This window comes from Urocitellus parryii, chromosome 5 (genome assembly GCF_045843805.1).
Source record: "Urocitellus parryii isolate mUroPar1 chromosome 5, mUroPar1.hap1, whole genome shotgun sequence".
Lineage (NCBI taxonomy): Eukaryota > Metazoa > Chordata > Mammalia > Rodentia > Sciuridae > Urocitellus > Urocitellus parryii.
In genome coordinates this window covers 62,371,380-62,393,561 of record NC_135535.1, presented here as the reverse complement: position 1 = coordinate 62,393,561, position 22,182 = coordinate 62,371,380, and the positions used below count along the sequence as shown (strand labels likewise).

At 47.6% G+C, this 22,182-nt stretch overlaps 1 protein-coding gene across 2 annotated transcripts; it reads right to left on the bottom strand.

The window, feature by feature from the left end:
- Positions 1 to 12,855: 12,855 nt before the first annotated feature.
- On the bottom strand, positions 12,856 to 18,577 carry Smug1 (single-strand-selective monofunctional uracil-DNA glycosylase 1). Of its 2 annotated transcripts, none has more exons than XM_026398794.2 (4): positions 18,536 to 18,577; positions 17,190 to 17,384; positions 14,729 to 15,030; positions 12,856 to 13,741 (listed from the first exon to the last, which is right to left on the bottom strand). In XM_026398794.2, the coding sequence occupies exons 3-4, from the start codon at positions 15,017 to 15,019 to the stop codon at positions 13,214 to 13,216; spliced, it is 819 nt and encodes a 272-aa protein (XP_026254579.1). In that variant the 5' UTR covers positions 15,020 to 15,030; positions 17,190 to 17,384; positions 18,536 to 18,577; the 3' UTR covers positions 12,856 to 13,213. The 2 variants fall into 2 exon arrangements, with proteins under 2 accessions (XP_026254579.1, XP_026254580.1); XM_026398795.2 differs by lacking the exon at positions 18,536 to 18,577 and adding an exon at positions 18,264 to 18,521.
- Between the last annotated feature and the right edge of the window lie 3,605 nt (positions 18,578 to 22,182).

The following is a 22,182-nucleotide window of genomic DNA, read 5'->3' as shown; positions in this document are numbered from 1 at the left end:
AGCAAAACACTGATTCCTCTCCGAAAGCCCTTCTTAATGCAGATTAACACCAGGCCTCTACAGTTTCTCCTTCTCCCATCACCCCCTTCTCCCTAGTATGGTTTAAGGAACATAACCTGCTTCCAGCCCATTTTGCCTGGAATATCCTCTCCACCACTTTTCAGGGCCCCCATATGCTCTCTTCATCCCCTCCAAGCCAAATTTAAATCCCCTAATTTGTCTCTCTACCCCTTCACAGTTGGATGCCCCTCACCCCACCTCCTGTTCACCTGTGTGCCTCGTGCTAATAGGCAGTCTGGATAATGTTTCTGATATCTTTTTTTAACCCAGGGGCGTTTAACCACTGAGCAACATCCCCACCCCTTTTTATTTTTGAGACCATATCTCAAAATAAAAAATAAAAAGGGTCTCATTAAATTGCTGAGGCTGGCTTTGAACTTGCCATTCTCCTGTCTCAGCCTCCCAAGCCACTGGGATTACAGGTGTGTGCCACTGCGCCTAGCAATGTCTGTGGACTTTAACAAAAACTCCCACCTGTTCTCTGCCAAACTTTCTCTTCTATGACTCATAGGGTTCTGAGGAGTAAAGAGAGACAGCCTAGAGCCCTACTTCCCCAACTCAGAGGTGAGGCCTTAGAGAAGGAGGCTGCCATGATGCTGCATATGCTTCTAGGCTTCCCAAGACTCTTAGCTAGGGACTGCTGAGGGGCTTTGGGGACCTTTATACCAGTGGCCTTGTGTTGGGAATATAGCTGAGTGGTAAGAGTTTGACTAGAATGCATGAGGTCCTGGGTTTTATCCCCAGGTCCACAAAAAAAAATTTTTTTTAATAAAAATAAAAAACAGAAGCCCTGGACCTCCTTTCTTTGGTTCTTTTTCACTATCTCTCAGTGCCCCCTCAATCTTCATCAGTCTGTCTTGCAATTTGAGGTTGAGGGCACCTTCTGCCTGAAAGGCATCTCCTTTTAGAGTCTTGCTCCTCAAAATGTGATCTACAGCCCAGGCACAGTGGTGCACCTCTGCAATCCCAACTATTATAAAAGCTGAGGAAGGAAGATCTCAAAGCCAGCCTCAGCAACTTAGTGAGATCCAGTCTCAGAATAAAAACTAAAAAGGGCTGGGGATGTGGCTCAGTGGTAAGAGTGACCTCGCTTCAATCCCCAGTACCACAAAACTAAAGTTGAAATCAGTAGCCTAAAGACAATGGGAAAAGCTGAAGGCCTGAGACATTTATTCATTCATTTGTCCACTCAACAAATAATAAACACCTACTGGGTGCAAACTGCTGATAGGCATTGGGGATAAAATGGTGATTGATTCAGGTACCCAAGCTGGAAAGGACAGGATAAATGTTCCCACCTGGTCATTCAAACCCACATCCTCAGGATGAGAGGGAGTTTGGGCCAGGACAGAGTTATATTTGGAGGATCTTTTAAGGCCCTGGGGCTGGTGAGGGATCCTTCTACCTCCTAATCAAAACAGAATCAGTCAGTGAGACAGAGGGAAGAGAATAAGGGAGAACACAGCACAAACAGAGAAAATGAGGAATGGGAATGAGGGAACCCAAGACTCCCCAGCGCTCCCCACCTTTTCAGAGACATACTCAACCCTACTCCTTGATCTGCGCCTTAAGGTCCCCTCCAGGATAACATCCTGACTCCCAGTGAGATGGCCTCCAACAACAGGTTCCTCAAACACCACCTTGAATGGAAGTCAACCCAGGCTCCTCCAGCACCCTTTACCACAGGATCTGAGAGGGAAGGAGGGGGACCACAGGGCAGGCAGACTGGTTTGAAGGACACAAAAATAGTAGGAAGCACATAAGGTCTGGAGATGGTACTGGGGGACTAGGGGACTTGGCTGCTGGGTGGAGAAGAGACTGCTGGGGAGCCAGATGGGGCAGTAGTGTCAGCAGCAGCACAGGTAAGAGAAACAGGATGTGGCCAGGATTGTCCAAGTGGAGACAGTGAGATGATGTGGTCAGATGTGGGGCAATTTGTGACAGAGCTGAGAGAACTTGCAGCTTAAGGACTGGGTACTGAGATGAGAAAGTGAGGGAAAGAACATGACTGCCTCTTGTTTCAGGGTCCAGCCACCTGGCGCATTAGGCAGTCCAAGGGAATCTGGGGAGGGGTTCTAAAGAAAGGGTCAGAGTAAGGTTTGGAGGGAAGGAAAGACCTAGAGCATGGAAGGGGAAGAGGAGAGTCCCGGTTGTTAAGTCATAAGGAATGAAAGGGAAGATATGAAAAAAGAAAAATAATTATTCAGGTCCTCAGTTGATGTTTCTTGAGAATGAGAACTGCATCTCTGTCTCCACTGGATGCCTCAGAGTCCTTGGTGGGCACAAGCTGGGGCTTAGTGACCATTTGCTGTTTGTGGAGAAGTGATGGGAAAAGGCAGGGTAGGTGGGCATGAAGGACACTCAACCCTGTTTTAGGAGCCCTGGTCACCTGCTGGCAGAGGGACCTTGGACAAGTTCCCTGTTTCTTAGGACCTCCGTGTCCCTTTTAGGAAAACAGTAAAGGTGAACCAAGACCTTCAGGTCCCTTCTAACCTCCATTCTCTTTCCCTGGCTCTACAACTAGAAAACTCATTTGCAGGAGTCCTTGTAAGGACTGATAGGCATTGGGGATAAAATGGTGACTGATTCAGGTGACCAAGCTGGAGAAGACAGGAGCAGGGGTGGTTGTTGTGTGGAGTCTGAAGGGGAATGAAGCAGAGGCCCAGAGGGTGGCCTGGCCTCCGTGGTGGCTGTGAAGGAAGAATGATCAAGCCAAGATCTCCTCATGCCTAGTCCCCAAATCCTCATCAGCATTGATTTTTCAGCCCTGCAACTTCAAAATATAGAAGTATTTAGACTCTGTCCTTTATTGGATGTCTTTTTTTTAAATCTGCATTCACTCCTTAGAGTATGTCATCCAGTGTCACTGAGGACTCTCACTTCTATCTCAGCCTGGAATTCACATTAAACTACAGACCTGTGCATGTGTCTGCCCACTAGCCTCTTCTACTTGAATGCTTAGCAGGCACCTCAAGCCTGTTGTGACCAAAGCTTGTCTCCCCAAGCCAGCTCCTCCTATAATACTCCCCCATATCAGGTAATGGCAAGTCCAATGTTCTAGTCACTCAAGCCCCCAAAATGTCAATCTCCCTAGCCTTGACTCCTCTCTTTCTTTTATACTTTCCATCTGACTCATAAATAGATCCCTTGGCTGACTCCACAAAGAATACCAGGCTGTGACCGCTCCTCCCCATCTTGCCTGCCATCTCCCTGGACCAGGCCCCCATCATCCCTTACTTGGTACTGCAATGGACTCCTAACTGGCCTCTGGGCTTCTGCCCTTGTTTTCTCAATCTATTCTCAACACAGTAGTAGGAATATTCTGTTAAATACAAGGCAGATCATGTCACTCCCCTGCTCTGACTCTCCAGTGACTTCCCATCTTACCAGCGTGCACACTAAAGCCTTACTGTGACTTATTAGCCCCTATGTGATCTGGGTTCCCATTTCCTCTTTCTCGGCTCCAGCCATTTCAGCGGCATTCCTCCAGCACACCAGACAAGCTCACATGAGGGCCTTTGCCCTTGAAGTTCTCTCTGCCAGGAAAGCTCTGCCCCTTAAATCTGCATGGGCATGGAGCATCTGGTAAACGACAGGTTCCATGTGTTGGGGGGTCTGAGTGGGGATAAGAAAGGGAATGAAGAGGAAGAGAAGGCGATGGAGTCAGATCCCATGTGATAAATGAAATGACTCTTGCTCTCTGTCTTCCTCAGGCACTGGCTTCGGGCGCTCTCTGGTGTTGGCCCACCTGGCTCTTCAGGAAGTGCCCACTCTCCATCCTAACCCCAGCAGAGCCTCAGTCCCTGATGGGTTCACAACTCTTCAGCTCTCTTGGGGACCCCCAGACAGGGACAGCCGTATTCCCCTGACTTTGGACGGGACAGTCTGCTCTGCTCTGCTCCTAAAGAATGCAGGGAAGAATGGGTCTCTTCTAGTTATTCACTCACGACATATTTACTCCTACCATCTTCCCTTTGGGCCGGAGCCCATCATGCTTAGTCTACTACCCCACCCCTCTTTTTAACTATGCCAGCCTCCTCCCCTCCCTGATGCTCCCAGTCTGCTGGAGGGAGGCTGGGCAGTGCTGTGGGGGCGGAAGGGAGATGGCGCATTGGGCAGGTGGTGCGGTGAGGCCTCCTTGAGGGGAAATGTGTGGGGCTGGGAGGACTCAGAAGGCCAGGGACAAGGAAACTGGCAACGACAGACACGGGCTGGAATGAGATGATGAGCCAGAGAGAAGCCGGACCACATCGGCCAGGAGAAAAGGTCAAAGTCAGAGGCGGAAAACAGCAGCGAGAGAAGTCAAAGCCGACAGATGGCAGGAGCCAGAGACGGGCAGACACCCAGGGAGAAAGAGACAGACCGACAGACGGCCGCGAGAGTGGAGAGGCCAAAAGGAAGAGGCGTACAGAGATCTCGGAGCAGCCCCCAGAGACGGAGAGAGGCGGATGGACCCGAGAGACGCAGAGAGATGGAGAGACAAGAGACCCAGGGGCGGAGAGCGCACACGACAGACCAGAAGGCTGCGGAGAAGGCGAGGGGGGAAAAGTGTCGAGGCGGGAGTGGCGGCGAGCGGGGCGGGCGCAGCGGAGCGGGCGCGGCGCCGGGAGCGGGCTCGTAAAAGCCGCACCGAGCGGGGAAATTGCCGCCAGAATCGCTGAGCTCCACAAAACGCCGCCCGCGCGGCCCGCCGCCGCGCCCGCTCCAATCTCCAGCCCCATCGCCGCGCGGGCTGGTTATGCATTTAAATGTTATTTAATTGGATTGCGGAGGAGCTGGGGGCCAGAGAGGCCCCCGCCCCCGCCCCGCACGCTCCGCACGTCTGTTTTCCAAGTCACAGATTGCAGCACACCCCCTCCCAGCACATTTCCCCCACCCGACGGCTCCCCTTGAGTCGAGGCTCCTTCTCTTCCCCCTCCCCAGCAGAGCCAGAGGACACTCGGAAAGACACGAGCCCCCCTGAAGATGCCCGAACACTCAGAGGCTACACAAAAAAATACCACAGACACACAGAGCCACAACAGCAGCAAAGACGTGTCACACTCAATGACATGAGTGTCCATCTGGAAGATTTTAAGATCCCATGGATGGCAAAAGTACACGAATGCACAGAATACACCAGAGACCCACGCTCCAGGGGAAAGCGCCATCCTTCTCCTAATGGTACTTACAGAGCCACCCTACCAAACATGGGAACGAACTGAACTCTGACCTCAAAGGGGTGATACACAGATCTTCCTGAATGCTAGGTAAGGACCAAAGGGCACATTCACTTTCACACTCAGAGCAAAGCCATCATACACCCTCATCATCCTCTGTGTGGCTTTTCCAGGGTTGGAAGGCAAAAGTCTATTCAAGGCCATCTTATTCTTCTCCCAGGCCACAGCAGAAAGTCCCATGAGGTTCTGAGACTCAACCACATCTGTAAGCAAGACCCTAAAAATCGAACAAAGAAACAAACAAAATTAGAGGGCTGGGGATGTGGCTCAAGCGGTAGCCCGCTTGCCTGGCATGCGTGCGACCCGGGTTCGACCCTCAGCACCACATACCAACAAAGATGTTGTGTCCGCCGAGAACTAAAAAATAAATATTAAAAATTCTCTCTCTCTCTCTCTCTCTCTCTCTCTCTCTCTCTCTCTGTCTCCCCTCTCTCACTCTCTCTTAAAAAAAAGAATTCCTTAAAAAAAAAAAATTGAGTCAAAATTACAACAGGTAGGCTTGAGGGTAGACACCAGGAAGGTCTTCCAAAGAGACAAAGATCCCAAAGGTAAGGCTGGGTATTTGGATGAGGCTGGGTTTCTCCCCTATCAACCGCATTAGAAGGCTCACTTTTGCAGCCTGAATGAGGAGTTAGCACCATCAAGGTAGATGAAAGGACAGAATGACCTGCAGAGGCATGTCCTCCACACACTTCCAACTAGCAGACAGGAAATTGCTGGCCTGAAATGATCAGGGTCAAGCTACTTCAATTAATGAAAATGGAAATGGCAACCCGGCTTGGCACAGGCCACACTGGAGGAGTGTTCTGGGCTCTCGGCCATCCCCTCTGCCAGCAGGGCCTAGCCACTGACGTCAGGCTAAGGAGCTTTGAGCTTTGAGCTTTGAGTGGGCGGTAGGGGCAGAAGAATGGGCGAGAAGATGTGAAGGAAAATTCTACTGCAGTTGTTTTGTTTGCTTTGTTTTTGAGAGTGAGGGCCAAAACAAGCAGGGAGAGAATTTCCCCAAATACTTGATAATTCAAACTTCACTAGCAAACTTGGGCTTGGGCCAAGGTTGACATTAAGGCCCTGGGGGGAGGGGAAGCAATTTACTTCTGCATCACCTGATGCTCATATCTGGGAATTTTATCCATGTGTTGAACCTCAATGTCTCATAGTTCAGTTGAAGTTATTTCATTCTTTGGGGTTTAGAGAAAATTAGAAAGTAGTTAAACCACTTCCTCCTAAGCAAGTATATTCAAAGAGTCAAAAGGTCACAATCTCTATTGCCTTATTCCATTCTACCACTAGCTTTTTTAGCCCTGGTTACATGTGGTGCTGGGAATTGAACCCAGGCCTCATGCATGCTAAGTAGGTACTTTACCACTGTACTATACCCCAGCCCATTTCTAGTCTTTTTTTTTTTTTTTTTTTGGTACTGTGGATTGAACTTAGGGGCACCTGACCACTGAGCCACATTCTTAGCCCTATTTTGTATTTTATTTAGAGACAGGGTCTCACTGAGTTGCTTAGTGCCTTGTCATAGCTGAGACTGGCTTTAAACCTGTGATCCTCCTGTCTCAGCCTCCTGAGCCTCTGAGATTACAGGCGTGTGCCACCATGCCCAGCTCAGGCTTCAGTCATTTTTGATAGAGCACCTGAACAATCCTTGGCACAATTTGTTGCAGTTTCCCATCCCAGAAGTTTACAGAACAAGAGAGCTGTTCTGACAGGAGGCTCTACTTCCCATCTTCAACAGTGCCATGTCTAATCCTTGGCTCCTGGCTAATTCTGGGTCTTCGAGTCCCTCCCCTCATCCTGTTTCCTAAAACTTTGTAGTTGGAACTGAAAAATTCTTAGACAAATCTGACATAGTGGTTCCCATTTTCAAATATCCACTCCTTGGAGATGGTAAGATCTAGCAAGGAATAAGAAATTTCCAGTGGCAGCCCCTTCCTACAGGCACACACCCCTCTACTCACACCTCCTCTCTCATTGTGCCCAGAGTGCTGTGTTGATAACGTGTTCACAACATGCTTTTAGATTGATTTATACTAATATTATATGTTTGTATCTCCCAGGATTAGAGAGTGACCAGCATGAGAGCAAAAAATTATCTAATTCACCTCTGTCACTCCCTACAGTGTCTAACACAGGAATGACTCACAGCACACATCAACAAGTGTTTGCTGAAATGAGAAAGGAAAATGAGAGATCACACAAGGCTCGAACTCAAGACCCAATTGTCCTTTAAGCCATCCTGTTGAAGTTAAGTGGGAAACTTGGTGAGAGTCTCTCTTCCCCAGCACACTCTACCCCTCAGAGTCTCAGAAGCATCCCCAAACACAGCCTTGTCTCTACCAAGTTGAGTTTGAGTATGAGGATGTGTGTATTTCGTTTTATTTTATTTTTAGAAACAGGGGATTGACCCCAGGTGTGCTTTATCACTGAGCCACATCCTCAGCCCTTTTTAATTTTGAGAAAGGTTCTCACTAAATTGCTGAGACTGGCTTCGAACTTGTGATCCCCCTGCCTCAGCCTCTTTAGTCACTGGGATTACAGGCATGTGCCACTGTGCCAGGTGTGTGTGTATTTTAAAAGGTGGGACTTTTAAATTTCCAGCCTTCCTCTAAACCAGAACCTGAATCACCATCACAGGATGAAAGCAGCAAACTCTAGACAAACTCAAGTTTCTGGGTGGCCGTTCGGGGTAGTTCTCCTACGCTAGATTTATGCATTACTGGCCTAGTTGACCTGGACATCTACTTTGTGCCAGGTATAGGATTACACAGGAAAATAAGAGACCATCTCCTTACCTTCATGGCCTTCAGAGGACCTTGAAGAATAAACCTTGGTTGCATAACAGGAGCACAGAGATTCTGTTAAAGACATACCCAGATGCATGTCAGGTCTCCTGAATCAAAATTTCTTCAAGTGGAACTGAAACACTGAATTTTCTAAACCTCCACAGGTTAATTCTGATTCACAGGGAGGGTTGTAAGCCACTGATACTTAGATCAATGGTGTCCTAAAGAATTTTTGCAGTAACAGAAATGTTACATAACTGTGTTATTCCATCAGTAGCCATTAGTCATGTGTGGCTACTGAACACTTGAAATAGGGCTAGTGAACTAAAAAATTGTATTTATTCTACTTAATTTTAGTTAGCCTGAGTTAAAATGGCCACACATGGCTAGTGGCTACTGTACTGAACTACAAAATTCTAGATGACCCAAATTATTTCAATTTGATTTTGGACTTCTCAGAATACTGTCAAGTAGCTGCAGAAGCCTCTATTCCCTTTGGCTCAAGAAAAAACAGTGAGCTTCCTTCCCCTAGGACATTCCCATTTGCACTAAAGAAACTACTCAAGAATAAACTGGGAGGTAAGAGAAAATCTGGTGACATTAAGTCTGGTAAACTAGCTAAGCTGCCAGACTATCTTCCAACCCTGCAGACTAGAAAAGCAGGGCATTCCCGAGTGTCCTATACTATTTGAGGTTAACATGTGGTGAGGAACAACAACAAAAAAAGTGATATGACTTTGAGTGTCTGTTATAGACTAATTGTGTCCCACAAAAATTCAGATATTAAGCCCTAATGACTTTGTATTTGAAACTTTGTATTTGAGCCCCATAGAGATACTTAGGGTTAAATGAGACAATAGGCTGGGGCCCTTATCCAATACAACTAGTGTCCTTTTGAGAAGGGAGAGGGACACCAAGGAGATACACCTGAAGAAAAGTCATGTGAAGACTAGGTGAAGACAGCCTCCTCTGCAATCGAAGGAGAAAGGCCTCAGCAGGAGGATCGCAAGTTCAAGGCCAGCCTGGGCAACTTAGCAAGACCCTGCCTCAAAATAAAAAGAGCTAGGGATGTAGTTCAGTGGTTGAGCACCCCTGTTCAACCCCACCCCCAACCCCAGTACTAGAATAAAACAAAACATAAACACGAGAGGCCTCAGTAGAAATCTAACCTGCCAACACCTTGATTTGGGACTTCTGGTCTCCATAATTGACAAGTCTGTTGTTTAAGCCATGCTGTATGCGGTATTCCTGTTATGGTAGCCCTAGCAGACTATTCTAATACAGTGCCCTTAGGAAATGGCAGACCCAGGACCCTAATCATCATCTCCCTGACAAGTTATTATACCCCAGGAATTGAGGGCACAGCCCCACTTGAAGCCAGATCAGGCAGTGACTGTTTCACACCCGACCTTCAAGACGTCATCCTGATATCTACCATCCAAGTACCTCTGCGCACTACCCAGCTCTGCCTCCACCATCTCATGGTTCTACCCCGAGTCTGGGCTTTAACCCAGAATCTGCTGTGCCCCTAGGATGTCCTCCCTACACACCAATGCCCTCCCTCTCCATTTCTTGCCCCATTGCACCTACTGTGCCTCCTGCTTCTTTGCTATGGTTTGGATCTTGAGTGTCCCCAAAGACCCATCTATTGAAGACGTGGTCACCAACCTACAACATTACTGGGAGGTGGCAGAAACTTTAAGAGGTGGAGCCTAGTGAGAGGAAGCTAGGTCGCTGGAGGTGTGTCCTTAAAGGAAATACTGCTGCCCTACACTCTCCTGGCTTCCCAGCTACCGGAAGGCTCCTCCGCCCCACACTCCTGCCATGATGTACCATTGCCATTATAGGTCCAAAGAACAGGGCCAAGTGACCACAGACTGAAATTGAGCCTTTTTTGTGCTGGGATGTAGGTAGAGTGGTAGAGTGTTTGCCTGGCATGTGTAAGGCCCTGGGTTCAATCCCCCGCATCACAAATAAACAAAAAGACCCCTTTCTTAAGGTGACTAACACATCCTTCATCTTCATCTGTGGGTTTCCACCTATAGCTTGGTGTTTTCAGTGGGGGTGTTCTGTGCATCTGACTTCCCCCACTGGACTGCAAATTCTCAGATTATTCTAGCACTCAAAACCCTTCATAAACTGGCCCCAACTTACTTCTTCAGTTTTTTTCTCCCAACTAGGCCAAGCCAACACTAATCTACTTGCCACCCTTTGAACATAATGCTGCTGTTAACTGAGCTCTCAAATTTCCCATCTCTAAGGTCACCTGAAATTCCACCTCCTCCAGAGAGCTTTCTGATTTTCTCAGCTAAATATATAATACAAAACAGCTTCTTTCTCTGCAATGATTGCACAATGCCTAATTCAGTGACTCGCAACACAGAGCACCCACAACTTAGTACCATAGCACCAAGGCAGAAAGAGGAAGGGGGACTAAGGCATGTGACAGTGCAATGATGTAAGGCAATTATGATGCTATCTGGGGTCTACCATACTCTAAAGGTTTAAGGGCACAGTCCCCAACAAGACTATCTTCCCTTCAGATGCAATTCCAAGTTTGGGGGTCCCCAGGCCACCAACACTTCTAACCAACTGGCTAAAAATACAATGGTTCCCACAACCCTTCAGGTTCAATAATTGGCTAGAGACACACAGAACTCAGGACAACACAGTGTAATTGTTTAAGTACATTCTTTATTATTTTAAAGAATACAAATCAGAGGCTGGGGGTATGGCTCAGTGGTAAAGCATGTGCTTAGCATGCATAAGGCCCTGGGTTCCCTCCCCAACACTGCAGAAAAGAATGCAAATCAGGGCCATCCAAACACAAAGAAACATAAGCAAGATCTGGACGTATTCCAAACACACATCCATGTCCTTTGCCTATAGAACCAGGACATATCACCTTCCCAACACATCCATGTTTTTACCAACCAGGAAGATGACACAAACCTTGGTGTTCAACATTTTTACTAGGGTTTCTTTACAAAGGCCTCATTGATTGAAATAAAGGGCCATGTGGTTGCACTCAGTCTGTGTTACCGTCTCCTCCCTGGAGATCAGGCTGATACATCACCCAGAAGAAAGTCCCAATCCTCTAAGTGTTAGTTGGTCTTTCTGGCATGGTCAGCCTATATCCTGAGTCAAATCTTAGCATAAAACTCAGCTGTGGTCCAAGATCAAATTTCAATACAAAGTGTGGTCTATGGTCAAATCTCAACATTGTTAATTTCAGGTGTGGTTTGGAGGACCCACCATAACAAAGATACACCTATCACTGGGGAAATTCCCAGGATTTAGAAATCTCCCTCTCAGGATCTGAAGACAGAGGCAGGTCAAATTCCTTTCTATGCTATGAGGGGAGGAGAATTTATTCTAAAGATCTTAATTTTGAAATAACTGGAGATGACCTGTGTCCCAAGAAATCAGGAGTAAACCATGTGTTCCTCAATAAGATGATCTCAAGGCATGTTTTGCTTTCAACTTGGTTCATTTTCCCAGTTCTTAAAAAAAGGGGCACCCAACCAGCCATTCAGCAGACAAAAAGAAATGAGTCAGATGCCAGGCCACCCCATCCGTCTTCCCCATGTGCCCCAAGTATCAGAAAAACTACTAGACAAGCCACTACCACCACCCTGCAAATTTGCTGAAGCATTTAGAAATCTGTTACATCCCTCCCCCAGCTACCCAAGAAAACCTTTTGCAAACAGTGAAGAGGTATGTATAGAAAAAAAAATCTCAACAACAGATCTCCCACCCCTGACATGCAGAGGGGAAAAAAGTACCACCACAAAAGAGTTTAGGAACTTTTAATGCTTAAATTGAAGAATGACAGGTTGGGTTTTCATAAAGTCATGATCCATTTCTGGTAGGCAAGACTTCCCGACCCCAGCCAGGCTTTCAAAGTAGAAAGGAGTTTCCTCTGTAGTGCAATGACTGTCCAACACAGACAGAAAGCAAGAAAGCTATGTAGTGAGCACCCGAGTGCCAGGCCATCACAAGGCACTTTCAAGTGTTTTCTCAGTTAATCCTCAAACAACCCGGTGAGGGAGGTATCTCCATTTACAGATGAGGATCCTGAGACTTAGAGAGGATAATCCATTTTTCCATCAGAGTTCACAAGTCTCACAAAAAAGAATGCTAGAAATATATAAATAACATAAAATGAATAAAGTTTATGAGTCTCAAAGCTAGGATAAAAATCCAGGTTTTCTGACTTTTCTACACTGCCACACTGAATTCTCCCTCTGATTTAGCCTCAGTCTCCCATAAAATGTTCATTTATGTGTTTGTGTGGGTGTAAGTGTGTGTGAGTATTACTAGGGACTGAACCCAGTGGCACTCTATTACTGAGCTGCATCCCTAACTCTTTCTATTTTTTGAGACAGAGTCTTGCTAAGTTGTCAAGGCTGGCCTTGAACTTCTGATCCTCCTGCCTTGACCTCCCAAGTTGCTGAGATTATAGGTGTGTACCACTGGGCCCCCCTAGAATTCAGTCTGAATAAACATCATGTTCCATATTTTGTCCTGATCCCTATGAGGAAAGGAATCAGCTGGCAGAAGCTATTCTATGAGGATGGATAAGGATCCTGGCAAGATTTTTTCTCTAGCTGGGAAAGAGGTGGTGGAAGTAAAGGGATGTCAATTCATGCTGTATGCATGTATACATATCACACTGCATCCCATTAATATGTACAACTAATACATGTCAACAAAAAGTAAAAAAATTAAAGACTTTTTTAAAAGTCTTTTCTCTGAAATAGGAAATATGACCTTTTGAAGTTCCTGTCTAGGATACTCAGCTGCATAGGGACTCCCAAGGAAATAATGAGGTAGAGCAGTATGCAAGAAGCCCACCTTCTGCTGATTCTGTGGAGCCAACACTGTAAGACAAAAGGGGCAATGCTCAAAGGACAGTCAAGGACACAGGAAGCAAGATGGTGTACAGGAGTTGAGTAACTACTCACCCTGGTAATTAGAGACTGCCTCTGCAGGCTGGGGGACAATTCAACAGATCAAAGAACATGTTTCCTGGCAACAGAAAGCCCAGGAAGGCCCTGTTGCGCCAGTCCAGGCGGTGTGTAGTCATCCACCAGTGCAAGAATGACTTGGGGGCCTTGACTGTCCTAGGCCAGGCCCTGGGGACACTCATTTTGTCAGCAGAGGCAGCAACCCCAACTCATTGAGCCTTTCCTTGGCTACCACCTCCCAGCCCTTGTTGGCCTGTGGGCTCCGGGGAGAAGGATGTAGGAGGCCCTCCACCTGGACCTCTGGCATCAGACCTGCCAGGGCCCGTCGTGCCCGCTGCTCTGCCAGTCGCCCCACTCCTACTACCAGCCGCACCCCCAGTAGCTGCACCTGCCGGCAGAGGGCTGCGTCACAAATCCCAAGAAGCTGTTCTCTCTGCTTTGCAGGCAGCTCGGCAGGGGTGAGGTTGCGCCCACTGGGAGCCAGGAAGAGCAGAGGACACAGATTGTGGACAAAGCAATGACGGAAGAAGACTTCAGGCTGTCCACAGAGGTTCCGGAAAAAGCCCCAGAATCGGGCACCGCTCACCTCTGTCTGTGGGCACTCCAGTCCCAGCACTGGTCGCTTGGGATGCTCCTGGGGAGGAGGTGACACAGACCCCCCAATGCCCAACCAGTCTCGAACCATGCTCACTTCCCCAAAGGGCACCTGCAGGGAAGGAAAGAGACATGAGGGCTTCAACTAGAGATCTGATGCCTGGGCTCTGGACCAAATGAACCCTTTCCACCTTTCAGGAGGATCCAGTCTGGGTACTCCCCACACACAACTTAATCCAAAGGTCTGAGACAAGGACTCCTGGCTCTGCGCTTTGATCCTATCCTTCTTTCTCCAGTTTTTTCATTGTGGACTGTGATCCAGAAAACCTATTTGTTTGCCTCTTCCCCAACAAGGGACATCTGAGCCTATTGAGGGCTTGATGGTTACTACAGGGACAGACAGGTGACCTGAGAAAGAAAGGCCGCCAAGGTTAAAGGAGGCAAAGCACAGGGATGACCACTGCTCTCTGGGTGCTCTCTCCAGCCCCAAGCCTCAGGCTGTCATTTCCATCGATCATCATTGATCACCTTTCACCACCCAGTTGGGGTCAATAAAAGCGATTGAGCATCCTGCCCTGAGGCCCCTTCCCCTCCCCCACCTGCCAAGCACCCCCTCTGAAGGGCAGTCACTCATCCTGAGCCCTGAAAGGAAAGCAGATGGGCCCTGGAGCCTAGCTATTCTGAATCTCTCCTCAGCTGAGAAACAGAACCAGGCTGCCCAAATGCCTGCTTCTCTTACATACCCACCCTGCCAATCAGTCCTCCCTCAGGACCCAGCAGTCCCCCCCCTGACCCCAACCACTCTAGGGACAGGGGAGATCCGGGAAGGGAAGGTAAAGATGGGGGATGGCGGAAGGAAGAGCTCTCAGATGCAATTAGTGGACAACTCACAGGGGAAATGGAACTACCATTAATGTGTTTGGTTAACTACAGGCAGAGAGGCCAAGAGAGTGTCTGAGACCACAGGAGCCAGTGTGTGTATGGGGAGGATCCAATCACGTCCACAGCCCTGTACATGTTCCTCCTCCACAGCACACCCAGCCAAGCATCCACCTTGGAGCCTCCCACTCCACCCACCAGGGGAAACCATGCCCTTTACCCCAGTCTGAGCCATGCCAAAAGGTCCCGGGTTCATGCCGAGGAAGAGCACTTCCTTGGGGCCCTGGCAGTAACGAGTCACGTAGGTGCGATGTGGCTCCCATGCGTAATCCACTGGATTGTAGATGATGCCCACAGGCTCTGAAAACTGCAGTTGCCTTAGCTCAGCATTAAGCCGAAGCTCCTCCTGCAGGAAGCCCTCAGCCAAGCTTTGAGGACATAGCTGGGGCTCCATCAGGGCACCTACAGGCTCGTGGAGGGGCCCCAGTGAGAAAGCCTGGGGTACAGCCATGCTGCTGTCACCTGGAATAGAGGAGGACAGAAGTCTCATCAGCCCTCAGCCCAGAGTGGAAGAAATCTATGCTGGGTAGGGCCCCTACTACCATTTTCCTGGGCTCAGAAGAGACCTAGGAAATCGTGTTAGTAATCCATCAATTGTCCAGTAAGCCCAAGCTCACCTCAGTTCTTGATAATGAAAGATCTTCTCCTCCCCACTTTTAATTTCCTTCCTCTTTATACATCACCCAGAGAAAATGAGCCAAAACCACCAACCATCCCCCACTCCAAACCTCCTTCCATTAGGCATGAGTCTGAGTCACTAGTTTCTAGGCCATGCTGAGCATACAGTAGGTTTCAATACACATTTACTGGTGGCATCCTCTCTGCACAATGTCATCCTTAAAACAAGTCCAGTCAGGATGGCTGTGTCCTGGAAACCACTGTGCTGATGAATGAGATGCAGGTGCACAGCCACAGCCCAGAGATCTGCGAAGGCTAATTACAATAGCTTCCAGGTGGTGAGCAATTGCTCTAAGCCAGGTACACTTCATTGATCTTCATAACAACCCCATGAGGTGGGTATTATTGCTCCCATGTTACAAGCGAGGAGACTGAGGCTTAGCAAGATCAAGCAATTGCCCAGGGTCACACAGTTAGAAAGTAATGAAGCTGGGATTTGAACCCACACTATGCTCTCAACCACCCACTCCCATCTTGCCTTAGATGGTTTTATCAGCCACCCCCCTAATTCTACAAGCCCTTAGCCCAAGCCCAATTTCTTTCACACATTCAAGATTCCTCAGTGGTGAGTAGGATGATTACCAGACTCAGAACAGCCTTGCAAGCAATGCATCCGTGGACAGGGCCTCAAGTCTCTTCATCCAAATACTAAGAATAATAATACCCACTTCATAGTGCCGTTATAAGGATGAAATGAGATGTTATATATAGGTGAGCAGAGGAATGGGAGAAAGAGGGAAGAAAAGGGAGTTAATTGCAAGCCATTCCTTCCCAGCATTCCTATCCAAACCCACTGTTCCAAACTGACCATTCCACTTACAATTACAAAATGGCTTCCCTACCAAAACTACCAAAACCATGCACATGCCATTACTAAAATCCCAACCAAATAGATTCCTTGAGTTAACCAGACATCATTCAATAGCCATCCAGTCCAACTTGGATTATGACTTTCCCATCCCTCCACATATCCAAATGATACCCAGCCTCCAAAATGAAGCTCAAACCACCCTTTCATAAAGTCTTATCTCATCAGAACACTGGGGAATTTGCCATAGATTCCCAACCCCACACACAAGAAGGGAGAATGTGAGGCCTGAGTATCTGCATTTTAAACAAGGTGATTCTGATGGTTAGTGAAGGCATGTCACCATGCTTAGTGGAGTCTTCACAAATTCACACCTTGCCTCCCCAATTAGGCTTTGGTAGGTAATAAGCCAGGCCCTGTTCAATTTCCCTCCATAATTCAAGGTCCTGGTCCTTATAAAGTACTCAACAAACACTTGTTCAGTGCTGGCCATCCTTACTTTACCAATCTTGTTTAAAAATACCTTCTATCAGTTGTACTCCATGTATGTATAACATGTCAAAATACATTCTACTGTCATGTACACTAAAAAGAATAAAATACCTTCTACCAAAGAACCATTATTTTATGAGTATACACACACACACACACACACATGCTAGGGATCAAACCCAGGCCTTGAGCCTTTAGCAAGCACTCAAGTACTGAACAACATCTGTACCCTTTTTTTAAAATGTATATGGTCGGGTGCAGTGACGCATGTCTGTAATCCCAGTGGCTCAGGAGGCTGAGGCAGGAGGATCATAGGCTCAAAGCCAGCCTCAGCAATGGCAAGGCACTAAGCAACTCAATGAGACCCTGTCTCTAAAAAAAACACAAAATAGGGCTGGGGATGTGGCTCAGTGATCAAGTGCCCCTGAGATCAATCCCCAGTATAAAAAAAAAAAAAGGTATATGTATGTGTGTGTGTGTGTGCGTGTGTGTGTGTGTGTGTGTTTTACTTTAGTTTTTGTGGTGTTTAGGAACTGAACCCAGGGCCTTGCACATGCTAGGCAAGCCCATCGCCGGGGAACCAGTGCTAACCAACTCTTCTCTGCTTCTTTATCATCAGTTCATTCAAAGCTCAGTTGCTTACTTGGCACTCTGCTTGCTTCTCACAGTTTTCCAGGCTCTGGGTGTGTTTCCATCACATGTGGGCCTCCCACAGGGCAGGGACTATTCCTTTTCAATCTCCAGACAAGTCAAGTACAACCTCTTCCCCAGATGAGGTTGATGTTTCAAGATTGACACAATAGGTTGACAGATCAAGTTGTTGTGTTTTGATCCTAGCCTAGGAAAAGTGGAAAAAGAAGAAAAAAATTCAGAGGCCCAACTTAAGAAGTTTTCAAGACTGATCACAGAAGTCTTTAACTGATCAGTCCATGTGGCTCATATGGAAGGTGAAAAGGTGTGATAAGTGCAAATGATTCAGGTTACCGTGCTTTGCAACATTAAAGGATAACTGCTCTAACTCTAGGATGTCTCTGAAGTCTAAGCTGGATCTAGAGACCTTTGCATTTAGAGGTCTGAGCTGAAGACAGCAAGAATGGGGTATGCAAAAGTGACAAGCCCTTATTTTCAGTGTTCCAGAGTTTCAATGCCTGATCTGATAGGAAGACAGGGTAGAAGTCAACTGTCTATCATCAGTTCATTCATTTTTAAGAATGTGCTCTTGAGCAAGGCATTTAACTCTCCTCTATGAAAATCACATATGCCATCAATCTATTACCAGCTGTTAATTTTTTCCCTATATTTGAATCTTTTATGTGACAGGCACTATGGCTCTCTTGGTGGGGAAGAAATTCAAATGAAATTCAGGCTTTCAGTAAGACATAAAGTACTGTGAGAGGACAGAGAAACAACTAACAGTAAGCCAGTATAACTTGAGCTTTAACATCCTGTACAGAACATTACAGGAGCCCAAAGGAAGGATTTGATAATTCTAGCCTTTTTTTAGTCCATGTCAAATTATATTAAGTGCAAAGGCAGCGGAGATGAGTGTGGCCACCAACGCTAGACTTCAGATTGGAATCAAGTCGAGGAAGTTTATTAGAAGTCCAAGACACTAGCCACCACCCTGCCCCTTGCAGGCACTCCAGGAATCCATAGGGAAAATAAGCAAACCCTTAAACCAAAAAATTAGAGCATGGACTCAAAAAGGCTATTTCACCTCTCTTTCTGGTTCCGAAGAGGCAGACGACAGCAGCACGAGACAAAACCTCTGCCTGCACCCGCGGGCTCCGCCCGACGGGAAAGCCTTGATCCCGCAGGCCTCCCAGGCGGTTCCCCCGGCTCTGCTGCCCCTGCGCCGGAGCAGGCTTCAGACGGAGCCAAGGCCCCAAAGAACAGACACTCGGACCACCCGCTCGGCTCCGCCCCAAGGGCCCTGAGAGCCCCCAGCCTCCCCCTGCGCCCCAGATTCCCGGCCTCCCGCTCCCTCACCTGGACCAGCTCCCCATCTGTTTCCGGTTCCTGTCCCCCCCACGCCCGGCGAAAAGGGCAGTGGGAGTCGTAGTCTAAACTATATAGGGGAGGCGATTGGCTTAGCCTGAGCCACTTCCGCCGGAAATGCACAAATCCCCGGAAGGCGCGCTAAAATAATTCTAAGCGCCGCTGGGAATTGTAGTTTATTCCTATCATCAGGGCTGAATCAAGAAGTCTTGAAAAGTGAGGGGCCGGGCTCTGTAAGGTCCTAACTCTAAAATTCATTCACAACTATCAGGAAGCTCCAACTATTCCCAGTCCTTCACCCATCTGAGGGTATTGACAGTGGCTAAAGACCATTTCCAGTCCCCCTGCTGCTCCAGGTATGAGCTCTCCTTTTCAGTCCTCCAGGAGCCATTACTATATATAGAATACGTACCAAGACATTTCTGGCATCTCCTCACAACTCTTTGGCAATAAGCGTCCCCCATTACTGTACAAACCCTTCTTATAGATTTACCATTTTGACTTTTCTCCTTCTTCTCCTATGCTGTCTGCCTAGCCCTATAATCTTCTATGTTAGTCAGGGTTCCCCCAGAAAAACAGAACCAATAGGCTATCTTTTTATCTATATGAGTAGATTTGCTATTGGAATTGGGTACCAGGACTGCAGAGGCCAGGAAGTTCCACCATCTGCTGATGAACTTTCTGTAAGCTGGAGAATCAGGAAAGCTGGTGATGTCATTCTGTCCAAGTCTGAATGGGGGAGTTGCAGGGAAGCTTGCTGATGTAAGTCCCAGAACCTGAAGGCCTGAGAGCCAAGGCCTTCAGACAGGTCTCCAATGACAAGAGAAATGGAGATTCCATCTCATAAAGAGAGAAAATTTGCCCTTCCTCTACCTTTGTTCTATTGGACTCTCAAGAGATTGGATGATGCCCAGCTACATTGATGAAGATGATCTTTTGACAGTCTACCAATTCAAAAGCGGACCTCTTTCAGAAATACCCTCACAGACATACACAGAAATAATATTTTACAAACTGTCTGGGTATCCCTGTCCATGCAAGTGGACATACAAGTTTAACCATCAAATCTCCCTTTTCCAAATCTTCCCTCTTGAATACTCTGCCCAGAAGCCTTCCCTGATCAATCCTAATCCCATAGCTGCACCTAATAATCCATTCCCCCACCTCCTCATCCAGTTGTACCAATGTACAGTGTACCAATGTCCGAATCTGTTCAATTCATAGTTTTGTTCTTGTCCTCTATCCAGATTTGTTTCTGTGTCCTAATTATAAGACTTTCATTAATCTAGAAACCCCCTAAGGATAATTATCTTCTGAATTCCTCCCACCCCCACCCCTGCACACATGTCTGAGCATAACCAGGACTCTGAACACCAAAGAAATGTCTCCCTGTGGGCAGAGGGCAGGAGACCAGTGAACCCAAGAACAGGAAGAAATGAGTGAACAAGGATGCTACCCCTTTTTCAAGCCCATCAACAGACGAAAACTTAATGGGTACAGCAGGAGCTTCAGGGAGCTATAAGCAGTGACCCTCTGACATTGAGGTGAGAAACCATCCCTACCCCTGCAAGACTTTGGAAACTGAATTAATCATCCACCTCATGAAATCCATTATTTCCTGAGCCTTAATGTGTACCAGATTCTCCCCGACTCTGGGTCTTTGCGTCTCTCTGCCTATGTAAATTTATCACTATCTCTAGCTTCTTATTCAACTTCCTCTCTGTATCTGTGTGACTCTGTCACCTTCTGTGTATATCTCCCTATCTTTGCTTTTTTCTTTGGAATGACTGAAGTAAGAGGAAGCTTCTAGAACAGGCTCTGCTGTCTCCTCATATCTATGCATTTGTGTTTTTCGGAACAAAAATAAGGGGAGGAGGGACTTCACTGTGGTGTCATCTCACTGTTTAAGAATTCTAGGATCGGCCTGGGGTTGTGGCTCAGTGTTAAGGCACTTGCCCAGCGTGTGTGAGGCACTGGGTTCGATTCTCAGCACCACATAAAATAAATGAATAAAATAAGCCCATCAACATCTAAAAATATATATTTAAAAAGTATTCTAGGATCTCCACTATCCCTTAGACACCCTCCTTCCCACCTTACCCTCTGCCACCCGCTTGCCTCACACTTCACACTCCACACTTTATCATCCTGGCATCCCCTCGCCACTCCAAATCTGCCTCTGGCAGGACAATAATGGGTAAAATGAGTAACAAGCAAGGAGATAACTCCCAAGAGCCCCTTCCCCTGATTTCAACTTCCTAGAAGAATTAGATAACTCTTTCGGTCCCTAAAGCCTATCCACCCCAGGAAACTCAGAGATAGGGAGTCCAGATATAAAGAGAGGCTGAGGTGACGGGCACGGTGGCACATGCCTATAATCCCAGTGGCTCAGGAGGCTGAGACAGGAGACTTGAGAGTTCAAAGCCAGCCTCAGCAACAGTGATGCACTAAGCAACTCAGTGAGACCCTGTCTCTAAATACCCTACCTAATGTCCACTACCCTGGACCCTCTCTCAGCCCGACAAACCTTAAAAAATAAATAAAATACAAAATAGGGCTGGAAATTTGGCTCATTGGTTGAGTGCCCCTGAGTTCAATCCCCAGGACCTCCCCGCCAGAAAGACAAGGCTTGAGCAGTCCACAGGGAGTTACCACAGTTGACCCCAAAGGGATCTGGGGGCCCTTTCTATCTCTAACCCCTGCTGCTTCTCACCACCTGGTAGGTCTCTCAGGGAAGGTCGGGGTGAGGAAGTCTCCTAAAGTGAAGGTGCTTAGAAGCAGAGACCCAGAAACTTTCAACAGAGAGAGCCCAAAAGATGAAACATGGGCTTAGGCGGGCCCTCCACTCACCCTTATCCATTTCTTAATCTCCTGGCCCTCTGGGAAGGATAGGACCTTCAGGGCAGAAGCAGAAACAGGCTTAGGCTGTGACCTGGGAAAGAAGCTGCAGAGTTGGGTCACCTGGGCTGGGAGGGGCCCCGGCGGCTCCCTAGTCTGCTTTTCAGCCCTGAGCCCGGTGGGGAAGGGGTTAACAAGCTCCCGGTTTCCCTTCAGTTTCTCGGGCTACTGGGGCTGTGTTGGGCCACGAGCGCCATCTATCGGCTTCTGGAGGTCCTAGCTCTGACTCCCAGCTCCAGCTTCTAGACAGGTTGTTCAGCTCTTCTCCTGCCTCCATGCTTCTCCAGTGGAGAAGGCTTAGCAGCAGGACCTCTGCTTGCAGAAAACAGAAATTGGATATTGGAGAAAGTGAAGCCATACTTTCCCCTCCCTGGACGACCAGGTGTCGTCCTGGTCAGCTCCCTGGGGAACCCTGAAGGGAGTTCTGATATTTAATTTCCAGGGTAGCCACCTTCCCAACTCCACTACCCTGGACCCTCTCTCAGCCAGACAAACCTTAAAAGAGCATTGAAGAGGAAAAAGAATGGGCTGTGACATCAGGCCACCTGTATCTGTATCCCAGCCCTGCCACTTCCTAGGGGTGACCTTGGGCAACTTACTTAATTCCTCTGGGCCTCAGTTATTTCAGCTATGTAATGGGATAATTTTTGTAAAGTGTATCTTCTGTAATGATGATGAAATGACTCAATTACGTAAGGTACTTAACGCTTTGCCTAGCACAGCCAGGCATGGTGGCATGG

Excerpts from the sequence above, each read along its gene's own strand:
- Smug1 (XM_026398794.2), bottom strand. The coding sequence starts at position 15,019 with ATGGCTGTACCCCAGGCTTTCTCACTGGGGCCCCTCCACGAGCCTGTA. Across the intron at positions 13,742-14,728 it reads TTGGCATGGCTCAGACTGGG|GTGCCCTTTGGGGAAGTGAG; the intron begins GTAAAGGGCATG and ends CCTTCCCTGCAG.